This window comes from Chelonoidis abingdonii, chromosome 5, assembly GCF_003597395.2.
Source record: "Chelonoidis abingdonii isolate Lonesome George chromosome 5, CheloAbing_2.0, whole genome shotgun sequence".
Lineage (NCBI taxonomy): Eukaryota > Metazoa > Chordata > Testudines > Testudinidae > Chelonoidis > Chelonoidis abingdonii.
Genome location: NC_133773.1, coordinates 117142931 through 117156256, shown reverse-complemented (window position 1 = coordinate 117156256; position 13326 = coordinate 117142931). Strand labels below are relative to the sequence as shown.

Genomic DNA, 13326 nt, shown 5'->3' with positions numbered 1-13326 from the left:
AGTTTCTCATACTCCTGAATGGTTTAATCCTCTGGAAGTTAAGCAAAGTCAGGTTACCCTGCTTGCCTAGAGGATCTGCTTCTGAAGACAAGCCTGAAAGACTTTAAAGAAATTAACTATACAGGGAACATATATCAAGGGGCTAAAGAAAATTTTTAATGAAATATTTTCTACCTAATTTTCTACCTATAAATATATATTTATATATCAGTATAAAGCAGAGATATTCCAGATAGTTATAAAAGAAAAGTTCATGTGACTGTCAACTAATAATATTGTACTGTACTGAAAAGAGAAAGTTAAATACTTCTGCAACCTGCTCTATGGGAAAAAACCATAAGACTATGAAAGTTATCGTATTGTGATTATGCTAATCAGGAAAAGTAGCTCTTTTAAATTTGATGAAAACATTAATTAATATGGTATTTAGTGCTTTGAATAACACAATTCTGCATCCCCACCTGGAGGCAAAACAAACTTCTATTGGGGAATAGGGTTCACACCAATATGTCAGTGGTTGGATTCTGAATGTCTACCTCAAGTCTTTGACTAGCAGGCTACTCATGTAAAACAAACAATAAAGTTACCTACACAGTTTTTGGCAGTTTTCTGTGTTAAGGTAACTACTACTTAATATTATGATTTCAAAGATATTAATACTGAGGATGTGTAATGATGGAAGCCACATATGATAAAACTGCCTCCAAAGCAAAGCAGCAAATACTACTGAGTCAGATATTCCTTACACAAAGGTGTTTGTGTCCATGACAGACAAATGTGCATACGTAAGTAAGTGTCACAGGAGAAAAAGCCTAACACACATGCTGCTGAATGGAGTACATGTCATTTGTGAAGCCAATCTGCAAAACATGCCAGAAGTGTTAGGATGAAAAACTTCAGCAATGTAAACAACCTTGTTGCAATTGTTATATAAAAAAAAAAGTACCACAAACATCACATACACATTCGTAACTACTCCTAAACAGAAAGCCAGATACAAGCAGTTCTTTACAGCGCCAGGTAAATCCTCACTATGGATTCCGTTATCAGTATTCAGTGGATGGAACACTGGGTTTCTTCCCATTTTCTACCCTGCAGAGCAGCTAAATAATTAAGTTTCCTTTTACAAATGAAAGGGGGAGACGCATATTGTAACTTTATCAACATACCCAAAACATCAAATGTGCCATTACAGAAATGCAACATTGCAGGTGCATGCAGTTCCTAAGTGCCTAAGAATTACGAGGCAGGCCAAATTAAGGCTTTCTGTCCAAATGATCAAAGCTGGATTGAACATCACTAGAAGTCACAAAGAAAAACTTCTAATTAATGGGACTGCAATTAAACATGCAGAATAACCACTGTGGAAATGATATCTAATGGCGGCCTTCAATGGTGTAAGTACAGTGGTATGGTAACGCTGTACCAGTAAGATGTTTATAGCTAGTACGGCATACCAGAAAGACACAGAAGGATCCCGCACCCCAGCCCTTTCACGCAACTGTGTCAGGTGAGTCCTCCTGCATGGGGTCTGTACAGCAGCTTTGCCCGAGGAGCTGTACGTTCTGCTCCTTTTGCTGCTGTGGTTCCTGGGATAGCCAGGCAGTTCAGGGCTCTGCCAGGAACCGAAGCAGCAAAAGGAGCAGAACATGGGGCCACTGAGTGGCCCCACACCAGTAGCTTCTTCTGCGCGGCTGTATCACCCCCAGCCCAGCCCCTGGTCTTTCCACGTAGCTGCATCTCCTGAGTCCTCCCTTGCCTGGGGTATATACAGCAGAAGTCTTCGGTGCAGTGGGAAGAGGATAGAACCCTCCTCCCAAGTAACATAGGATGGATATGGATTATGGGAGGGGATAGGAAGAGCAAGTGGGCCCTGGACGGGGAGGAGTCACATGCCCCCCCTCCTTTGTGTCCCTCCCAACCTAATGGCAAGAAATGATTTCTACCTGCACCACTGGCAGTCTTCGTAATTTCACTACTGCAAGGGAGAAATGGAGAAACAAACATTACTGGAATAATCTCCAAAAGCTAACTGAAAAGCAGATGAGAAAAAAAACACCACTTTATAAGACAGGTAGTTGGAAGATGGCAATCAAATACATTTGTCCTTAAGTAGTAGTTTTATGGATATTGACCAAAGAAGCCATAAAAGGTCAGAAGAAAGAAACAGAAAATACATGCCTAATTTTATGAACAAGAGTAATTCTACTGACTACTTGTTTAAGTGCTTTGCTAGATCAAGATTCTAAGTATCATGCTGTTAACATACCTGGATATTACACAAAAACGCAGGTTTTGCTGTCAAAATTCAAACATCCACACTTGAAAATTTGGTCTTTAGAGAAGTAAAAAAAAACATTTTAAATGGGCTGAAATTAAAATCACATTTGCTAATGTTGCAACAGTCCATTCAAAACTGCACCAATTTATAGAATGCCTGATATGTACAGGCAGGATATCAAATCTCATCTAGCCCTCCAGTATGTCCTTTGTTATTCTGTGGTGACTGATATTTAGGAATCCAATATATCCGTTTGCTATGGAAAAAATGAAGAATTTGCCTTTTTACAGAAAATCTTTAGTTTTTACATTTTGTGAAAAAATAAAAACGTATACAGTAGAACCCCATTTATCTGAGTTTCCATTATCCGTCTCTTTGTATTAACCAAGCTGGGGCTGACAGCCCAAATCTGGGCTTGGGCTGTCAGCTGAAGCACAAGCTCCACCACACACTGCTGACAGTAAGAGTCCCACTGCATGAGGCTGAAGCTCTACGGATTATCCGAATTTTTGATTAACCAGTGTGGCCCCGGTTCCATTTAGATTGGATAAACGGGGTTCCAGTGTATCAATACAATATTGTGTTCAACTGATACCTCTAGCTAGGGAAACTAAAGTTCAGCATTACATTTTAATCATGGGAAAAAAATATTTTTATAGGTTTTTTTAAATCAAAAAATTCGGGTGATTTTAATCATGGAAAACTAGGATTCCTGGTGATGTTATATATCCATGGAAACTCTGATCATTCGTGGACTTAGCAATCATCACTGTTTATTTTTTGATGTCTTATCTCAATGAAGGACCCCACAAGCCTGATACACAGTGGTCATGATTATGAATTTGGATGATATCTCCACTTACACAACTACAATTGGCTGCTACAGAGAACAGAGTGAAAAGTATCTGAGACAAGTAATAAAAGTCTTTGGAAGTAAGAGTAACAAAGTACTAATAGACCTTATTATAGGAACTGGGGATGAAAGCCAATTGATACAAAAGTTTCATCTGCCTTTTCTGTCCATTCCAAAAGATATAGTTGTAGCCATGTCTGTTCTGGGATGTTAGAGAGACAAGATGAGTGCGGGAATATCTTTTATTGGACCAAATTCTGTTGGAGAGAGAAACAAGCATTTGAGCCACCCAGCGTTGTTCTTCAGGTCTTGGAAAGGTACTCTTGAGCGTCACAGCTAAATGCAAGATAGAACAGATTTGTTTAGTATAAGTACTTAGCACGTATTTTAAGGGTGTTTTTATCTTTTATCATTTTCCTGTGAGAGTTCATATGAGAGCATAGTGCACTAAATGCCCCAATAGCAATTATGTGGGTGAAACCAGACAATCATCACACTCTCAAATGAACTCACACAGGAAAATGATAAGAGACAAAAACACCCTATAGAGGGTGACCATACATCCCATTTTGGCAGAGATAGTCTCTTTTTTTAAGCCCTGGCCTGGCCATCCCGACTTTTTGGATAAAAATGGGCATTTGTTCCATTTACACTTGCCAACTGATTAAGTCAAAAGAAGTGGAATGCAGAGGAACATGGGGGGGTAGCAGGAATGGCACCCCCACACAGAGGGGGCAGGGCTTGGGCAGGTGGCAGGCAGGGTTTGGGCAAGCAGTGATGGCAGCCCCAGCCTTGCATGGGGAGAGTGGGGCAGGACAGCCCCAGCCCCGTGCAAGGAGGAACGGGGGTGGGTGAGCAGCTTGGGCTAGCCCTGCATGGGGAGTAAAGGCTCAGGCTAGCCCCATGTGGTGTCCCGTTTCCCTCTGGGAAATATGGTCACCTCCAACCCAGTAACATATATGGTTAAGTGGTTAGAGGTGAACAGAGTGATCACTCTATATCTGACCATCAGTCCTCATCCTCAAAGGAAATGGGTACAACACTTTCAAAAGACAAGCATGGGAACTTAAATTCATAATAGAATAAATCTGGAAGATACCAAAAATCATGGACTGAACAGACACACTGGATTTATGGTTTATTACAACAATCTGTAATCCACTAACCCCTGTTTTTGTCCTAAAACTGCAGAGATGTTAATGAGAGACTCTACCTTGAATGGTCCTTAGAATATGTGCTACCTACTTATGCTAAACAATCTGTTCCATCCCACATTTAGCTGTGAGGTTCTGAGTACCTTTCCCAGACCTCAAGAAGAGCTCTGTGAGACTCAAAAGCTTGTCTCTCTCAGTAACAGAAGTTGGTCCAACAGAAGATGATATTACCTCACCCACCTTGTCATTCCAAAAGATGACTTTTACCAACATGTTCACTTCTAAATCATTTAGTAGTCCAAAGAAAGGAGAATTTCTTAGCATATTTGTTAGTAAAGAGTTATTTTTTCCCAACTGTGTTCTTCTATGCCTGGTATCTGCTTATGATACTTACAGTACACAACTACATTAATGTTCTACACTACTCGATGATAACTTCCACCATTTGAAAACAGCATTTATTTGGAAAAGTTATTTTCAAATACTGTAATGCACGTGTGTATATAGTTCAACGTGAAGGAGGGAAATGTAGACTTAAGATATCACCTCTTCCCCCTTCCTAAAATATTATCTAAATGAGAATTATTTCCCACTTCAGTTAAACACTTTCACAAGAAGACTAACTGACATCAAGAAATGTTCCTGTTCCTTCACAGGTGGTATCAATATGTGGAATAATATGACAAATGGGAGTTTAAAGCAAAGTAACATTAAGATACTTAAAAGGGACACCATCATCTTTAAATAAATGCCAAGACTTTAACCACACATTTTTGAAAGTTAGGCTCTTAAGTCAATATTTAGTCACCTAAATACTGGCCTGATTTTCAGAAGTATTGACTTGAATGGGAACTGCTTGGTATTCAGCATTTTTTGCAGTTTTCTTCTGATGAGAGTAATTAGTCATTGCAGCAATTTACCAAGGAATATGGTGGATTCTCCACCACTCGCAGTCTTTAAATCTATGACTCTGTATGTTCCAAATAGGTCACAGCTCCCAACATGGTATCCTGTCATCATCTACTGACTGCAGAAGCTGAGCCATTCTGAATGGAATGCATTTATTTAGATGCAGTTGTCAGTGGTGTTAGCTTTTACCCCTGTGATGCATAGGCATCAAAACCATAATTCTTCTGTGAACACTGATCTTATTATCTGCCTGCTTGTGTCACAACAGGAGAATGAATACAGTAAAGTACTGAGGTAATACTGAGATAGAATCCTTTGATTTCCTCTTCCTGTTGTAAAGTTTGGAAAGGTAATGAATTTTTAAATGCTTCATTCTTGTCATGCTTTAATACCAATATGGCACTTGGATATAAAATAATTACTCATCTATGTCGCATTCCTTGCTCCCTTCTTCTGGAGAGATGATATACATCTAGAGATTTCCATAACAGCACTATACATTCTTTAGGATCACAGGAAAGTTATATTTTGCTTTATTTTCATATCCAGCTGGCCACAGAACAGATACATGTTAGAGGGTCTCCAAAACAGATAAGAGGTACCCCATGCCTTCAGCTGATATATTGATGAACTACAGGCCCTATTCTTTGTCTACATCAGTCTGCTATTCAAAAATTCATACAGACCCATAAAACCAAATTCTAGTTTCAGTTGTGCTCAGTGAGTTCCACTAGTTTAATGAGGTTTCATGTACATAACTAAGAAAAAAATTTGACTCGAGTTATATAACAGAGATACAGTTCTCTCCTCTAAATGAAACTGAAAATCAATGTCTGATTTTCTGTCTATGATGGTGTCATTCTAGCAAAACAACATTACTCATGTGTATCCTCTTGTAAATCCTTCACAAGCTTTGCACAACTCCAGGTAGGAAGTCCAATTTCTAGGTAGAATATAAATCAGTGAAAAATATTTTTCATTTGGATTTCAACAGAATCTGTATTATTGGCTCTGGTGTGCTATGGTACAACAGAGTCTATATTATACTTTCAGAAGTGCTATTTATATATTGTAACTAAGTGTTGCTCTGTGTTCTTCCCAGAAAAACAAAAGTAGTCTTTCATAATGAACATCAGAAATAGTTACAGCACTGCGGCTGCAACTCTAGAGTTAAGGGCTAGGAATGAATGCATCTCAACTTTACTTTCAGTCGCTTGCAACAGTTTCAAAAATTATCTTTCTGGATGAAATGTATCAGGTTTGGTCTTGACATGAACATGAATTATTTGAGAAAGACACAAAAATCTGTTTTACCCTTGGCATTATTTAAACAAATATATGTCCATTTCTAAAGATTATTAGAACTTTTCCATTGCCTGGCACTTTTTTTTTTTTTTTTAAACTTGGCATATCCTGCTCCTACTGAAATTAATGGTAAAAAGATTACAAGAAGTGGGATCAAGCCCTGTGATTTGCTAATCAGGGAGTCTCTGAAGGACTGGTTAAAACCAATGGAAAATTAGGATCCAGCTAGTATTTTTATGAATAGGAAATAATTTTTTAAGAAGGGTTTTGATGATTAGAAGTAAGAAAAGTATCAAACTATATTCTGATGATCAAAAAGGGGGTTACAGCAATAGAAAAACACCAACAGAACTATGGAGAATAATCCACCTCTAAATTATCAATGGTATGAAAGAAAATAAAAATGCTTCAAAAAACCTCTTATTTTATGCTTAAAACTTAATTCCACTTTTTTAAATTATGGAAGCAGATTAATTTATTAACTGATTTCCACCTAGCAAAGAAAAATAGTCACTGTTACAATATAGAATTTAGGAAGACCTAACACATGAAACCCATGTTCCATTGTAACTGAAGATGTCTCTTACGGTATTTCTCGATAGTAAACAAACAGCCAAAGTGCTTCAATTAACGGGTATTTATGCATTAATAACTTACTTTTATTGCCTACTAAGGCCACAAGTGGCTGAATTTCTGATTCTTCATTTGCTTTCTTTACCATATTATACCAGTCTTCTAAATTTTCAAAGCTCTGGTAATTGGTGATGTCATATACCAAAAGGACACCCTGAGGAGAAAAGATATATTTGAAACATTACACGTTGACAAAAGTTATTCATTGCAATAAGTTACTATTAAATTCATATTAAGTTTATTTTTTAAGATTCTCCAAAAGCTGAGATGCCACTAATTATAAATGTTTTTATTATTAATTATTATTGTAATCCAAACTGAAGTTAGAATTCAAGCAACACCACTAAATAAATACTTTATGAAGATAACAGCTACAAAGCTGTACACAGACTTTATTACTCAGATATTAACTGTACCACATAGAAACATAATGGAAATTAGCAAAGAAAAACAGCAAACAATATATTGCTTATAGAAGAATGTCATTGTCCAACATTTACATTTCTTTTAAAAACCTCAAAAACGTTTCAAAATGAAAGATAATATTGTAAAAACTAAGTTGTAAAAGGGCGGCTACTTATCTAGCTTTCACCACAGGTTTCCAGATTTGATTTATTTTTTTTTAATTGTGAATCACATATTTCTTATTGTCTGCTGCTTCTATTCTCTCAGCTGGGGCCAAAAGCCAGCTCCATTCCCTTACTGTTGTAGAAGACAAGTATTGGCAGGCTTTTAACAAAACTCTAAGGGCCTGATCAAAAGCTCAGCATAGGTCAATGGCGAGACTTGCATTAACTTCAATGGACTTTAGGTCATGTCCTAAGTGAGAAATATTCAAAAGACAGATATTAATCAGGTGTCCCATAAAGTCCATTATTTTGTAGCGAAAGTCCTTCGACATCCTGACTTCTCTACAGTCTTTAGCCTACCCTGTCTCTTCTTTTTTCCTCCATGGATTCCATGGTCAGCTCTCACCTTCATTCTCTTCTCAGTTATTGACTCCTTTGTCCTTCTCTCCCACTGTTCCATCCAATTCAATATCCCATAGCCCAGACTCACATCCAGAATCTGTTTCTGCTGCTCCTGTTCCCAGCTTTCTATATACCCCTAAAGAAAATCACAAAGACCATGTAGCGTTCCTCCACTGAAAATCCATCCTTTTCTCCTTATGTACCACCAACTTTCTTGCAAAATGGTTTTACCATTCCTTCAAAAGGCCTACTTATAACCTACAACCTACCTCTCTGCACAGTATCATCAGCTTCTTCAAAGAGATTGACAAGAACTAGCATGACCTCCCTTTCACCTTCTTCCCCACACAACACCCTTTCCTCTTTTATCTCACTCATTAAATCTAATGCCTTGCACCAACCGTTCCCTTCCAACTCTTCCATCACCTGCTCCTTGACTCCATTCCTCCCACTCACTGATCTCCTTACTCCTACTCTACCCATCCTTCTGAAAATATGCAGGGGGGAAGCAGCAGATATACAGTAAAGTTACTTTCTTAACTTTGAACATCAGTTAGACAGTAGGACTTGAGGGGGAGGGCAAGCAAGGGGGTACTAAGAGACTAGGACTGGGACAAGCCTTGCCCTCAAAAAAGCATACCCATGAACAGGTCAATCAAGCTAACTGTTTACTGAAGGTGTTCACATGGAAACTCAAAATAAAGATCATTGTGAACTAGAGATGAGCCATCAACTACCAAGGAGAATGTAAAAGATTCAGACTGCCTACTAACCAAGTGGCTATTCTACACAAATGGAATTTTGAGCAATTTGTGGCTGTTAAAAAAACAAAGTGGCAGAAAATAAAGGAGAAAGATAAGGTCTTGAAATCAAAAGATAGACCCTCCTTGGCAAAGACCTACCTTTATTCCATCTTGACTTGGGCAATAAGGCAGCATCTTAGTAAAGGCAGAAAGCTTAACAATATTATCATACCCGACAGTTGGGATGCCAATAAAGCTATCAGTTATTTTTAAAACAACAAAAACTGCACTGTATCCCAATTTTTGTTTTACTAGTGTAAGCTTTTTTGTGTGCAAAATATAGTGTTGTGCCATGTCTAACAGGAATGGAAAAAGGGGAGCACAAGTGTAGAGATTGTTTAAGTAAGGAAAACAGAAAATGAGAAGGAGTATGTGGCATGCTCCTTCCACCTCCAGTACTGCTCCCTTCCCCATTTAGCAGAAAAGCATGACCCTCCCTATCTCAGATAGCTCCAGAGTTCAGAAGACACTTGGGCAACAGCAGCATGTAAAATAAAATTAATGCAAAGTAACATATTTTTTAAATGTTTATACCTATCATGATGGGCTGGCTGTTTCCGGTATCTCTTCAGACCATCATTGTGCTGTTGCAGGGCTTAAAGCCAAGCATTAGCCCCTGCTCCCCCTTAGGAGAAAAGGAATCCCACCACAGACGTTTCATGGAAGATACTCTTGAAGTGAGTTTTAGCAACTGTAACTCCCCAGTGTCCTTACTATCACCTTCCAGGCCATCTCCAACACTGCCTTAAAAATGATGTACTTTCCTCAATCATTCTCTCTTTTTGAATCCTTTCAATGATTGTCCCACACAACAAGTTTAAACTCTTGGTACTTACTGCTAAGGTCCTGTACAATTTTGCTATGGCCTGCCTGCCTGCCCGTGCACACGCGCGCGCACACATACACACACACACACACACACACCCCTCTAACAATACCGTCCTCTCCCTGCTGTTTCTCTTTCTCCCACTCTAATCTCTACACTTTTTTCCAGGTTACCTGTATGCATGAACTAGGAGATCACACCCTCTTCTTAAATAAACAACAGAAACAGATGCTGATGTCTGAACTCATGGAAATTATATAGGATTGACAGTGTTTACTACTCTCTCCTTTCATCTCTTGGGGCTTACTTTGACTGCAACTCAGGATATCCACAAACTGATATCTGAAGACAGCATTGGGCCTGCTTCCACAATGGGTTACCCAGGTTTTATATCAATGAAACTATTATTTGAGAGTTGGGCTGGGAGGGATGCAATAGAAGACAAGGACAGACTGCATTTATGGCCTTTACACTAAACACTAATCTGTAATCTTATTTTTGGCCCCAACAAAAAGATGATGTAAAATACTCTATCAAAGACCTATTCTGAACTTTACAATTATGAAAGTTCTGGTCACAACTTCATATTTAAGATTTAGTTCTGTTTTCTACTGAAAGCAGAGATTTAACCTTCATTTTCTCTGAAAGAATACAGTGTATCCTCCTCAAATTTGCAATACTTTAAGTACAGAGAGAACAGATATAAAATTCAATAATTGTTATTTCCCCAACATGCACATGAAATACACTTAGAAAGGAGCAAAGAATCCTGTGGCACCTTACAGACTAACAGACTTTTTGGAGCATGAGCTCTCGTGGGTGAATACCCACTTCGTCAGATCCATGCAAGAAAAATGTTTGAGAACTGACGGAGGATACCACGATGTGAACAGTATGTTAATTCTCTACTCTCGAGCACATATTCCCTGCTTGCATAACAACATTCTGGCAATTGAGACATTATGCCTACCTTACTGTACATGTGAGTGCTTTTTGTTTCTGAATTGTAGAATATTTGCAAAAATAGTCCACTGGAAGCTGAGTGTACTGCAGAAATGATTTGCTGGTTTCTAGAGAAGGTATGGTCCGCACTACTCTTATTCTATTAACAAGCTAATTTATGAAGTAGCATATGCCAACTCTGAAGGATACTTTACACTAGAGATATGGATAGGGTCTTCAGTTTTACAGCTCAGAGATGGGAGTTGGTCTAAAACATATTTACAGCATAAATGGTAGAACTGCAATTATAAATGTTTTATAACAGTATTAAATAGAATGATACATAATTTGACACTAGAAAAACCAAAAGTTAAGAAGTTTTAATATTTACCACAACAAGGAGTCTGGTGGCACCTTCAAGATTAACAGATTTATTTGGGCATAAGCTTTCATGGGTAAAAAAAATTATTTCTTCAGATGCATGGAGTGAAAATTACCAATACAGACATTATATAATGACACATGAAGAGAAGTGCATCTGAAGAAGTGTTTTTTTTAACCCACGAAAGCTTATGCCCAAATAAATCTGTCAGTCTTTAAGGTGCCACTGGACTCCTAGTTGTTTTTGTGGCTACAGACTAATATTAAAAAGATTAAAGAAAATGCTAATCCAATACTTTTATAGTTTAAACATTTTTATTCTCAATGCTTATTAAATTATAGCCCTATCCAAATGATAGATATGATTATGAAAGAGCCGATTAAATTTTAATTTGAAATTATTAAATTTAATTTAATGCTCATAAAATGCCTTAGATTAAAAGTAATAGACACTGAAATCTTTTAGCCACAGAACAGACATAGTTCAATAAGCGGCAACTTCCCCCTACAAACATGCAGAGAACACCCATGCTTACAGGTAAGGAGGTAGTTCATGTCTATGCCTATTAATCATCAGCTTCTCTGGAGAGACTGACAAAAAGGTTGCCAAGATTGGCAATTCTGTGATGTGGCCATATTCTCACTAGGGACTAGATGCAAACTACACAGCTCACAAAAGGACAAAAAGCAGCCAATCAATCTAAGCTAATAGCCTTTATCTACTTGCACCTTCTTTTGTAAATTTCTTAATAAAATTTTCCCATTGTTAACATAGGTACATAAAAGTTCCTTATAATGATAATTATCACAATAATACATTAAACAAAAATCTAAGTTAGCTTTTAAAGGGTGCCTCAACCTGGCTGTTTAAATAATATTTACATAGCATCTTTCGTTCAGAAAGATCCCAAAGCTCTTTACTGTCTGCTAGAATCATTTCAGCCACCACGAAATTCAGCCACCTCTGAGGTGGAATGCAGCAACCACATCATTCTGGGCTAGCAACACTAAAACAACAGTTTTAGAAGGGGAAGTAAATTACAAACTTTTTCAGCTAAAAGTACATGGGAAATTAGGTAGTTACATTGAAAACAGACTGAGACACCAAGGTTAATACCACTCTGATTGCAAAATGTGACATAGGAAGCCCGGAGCTCTGTTCTATGCCTCAGCCACAAGATGGCATCTCTAAAAGTACCATAACCCTAACTTCCATCCTGGACAGTTGATTCTATTTTGACTCAGAAAGAAGGGAGCCACTAATGCCATTTTCTGCAGTGCCTAGAGTTTCTTTGGATGCTCCTCATCCAAATATTAAGCACACCCAACTGTCTGATTATGTCATCTGACCAGATCACGGACTAAGATGACGTAGGTACAGGATATATTGTTTACAATGGCTTGTACAGAATCTCTATCTATCATAGGCCCCAATCCATGAAAATGACGCATATGGGTAGACCTCTGCACCCATGTGGAGTCCATTTGACTTGCACACGCATAACAGTCCATTCACGTACAAGAAGTTGAAGAATCAGAGCTTGACATGGTTAAGTTCCTTGGGGAAGGGGACAAAGCAAAAAGAAAACTACCAGTACTTAATAATTAGTTCTATGGAAATGACACATGACATTATCTGCCTTAAGAACTGAAATTATTGCCTTTTGCACACTTAATAGAACCTTAACATAATATTCTGGATAGATATTTATGCAGTATATGATTGCTTAGGTCATACATCCATTTCACAGTTAACAAGGCATTAAGGGTCAGATTTTCAAAGGTATTTAGGCACGTAAAGATGAATATAGGCACCTAGTGAGATTTACAAGGCACCTATCTGCATCTTTACGTAAATCTTTGTAAATTTGATGCCTAATGATCTGGAATTTATGAACTCACACATAAAAGTGATTAGATGTGAAGGGGCTGACTTGAGGAAAGATTAAAAGAACTAACGGCAACATTTTGAAAACCACATTGGTGATTTAGGGACTTAAGTGCCAAAATTATTTTTGAATAAGTGACTTAGGAGACAAAATCCCATTGACTTTTCAATGGGAATTAGGTGTCTACCCTGCTTACGTACTTTTGTAAATCCTATTAGATACCTATCTGCATTCTTAGGCATTTAAATACTTTTGTTAATCTGCCTCTAGCAAATGGAGACTGGAGCAGTAGCATATTTAAAGACACTAAGTAAGTAGCTAATCAGGGATTTGGAGCAATCAAATTTTTGAATTGCTCCGCTCCAGCTCTGGGCAAAAC

At 37.9% G+C, this 13326-nt stretch overlaps 1 protein-coding gene across 7 annotated transcripts in view; it reads right to left on the bottom strand.

The window, feature by feature from the left end:
- RAB28 (RAB28, member RAS oncogene family) overlaps positions 1 to 13326 on the bottom strand; it is a 98822-nt gene that overhangs the window by 64410 nt on the left and 21086 nt on the right. For 4 of the 7 annotated variants that reach the window (XM_075066590.1, XM_075066591.1, XM_075066587.1 and 1 more), the window contains exons 4-5: positions 8111 to 8242; positions 7160 to 7289 (exon numbers count right to left, since the gene is read on the bottom strand). In XM_075066590.1, the coding sequence (XP_074922691.1) occupies positions 7160 to 7289; positions 8111 to 8242 (262 nt within the window). Of the gene's footprint in view, positions 1 to 2261; positions 2336 to 7159; positions 7290 to 8110; positions 8243 to 13326 lie in introns of those variants that run through there. The other 3 variants (XM_075066588.1, XM_075066589.1, XM_075066592.1) reach the window with 2 other exon arrangements.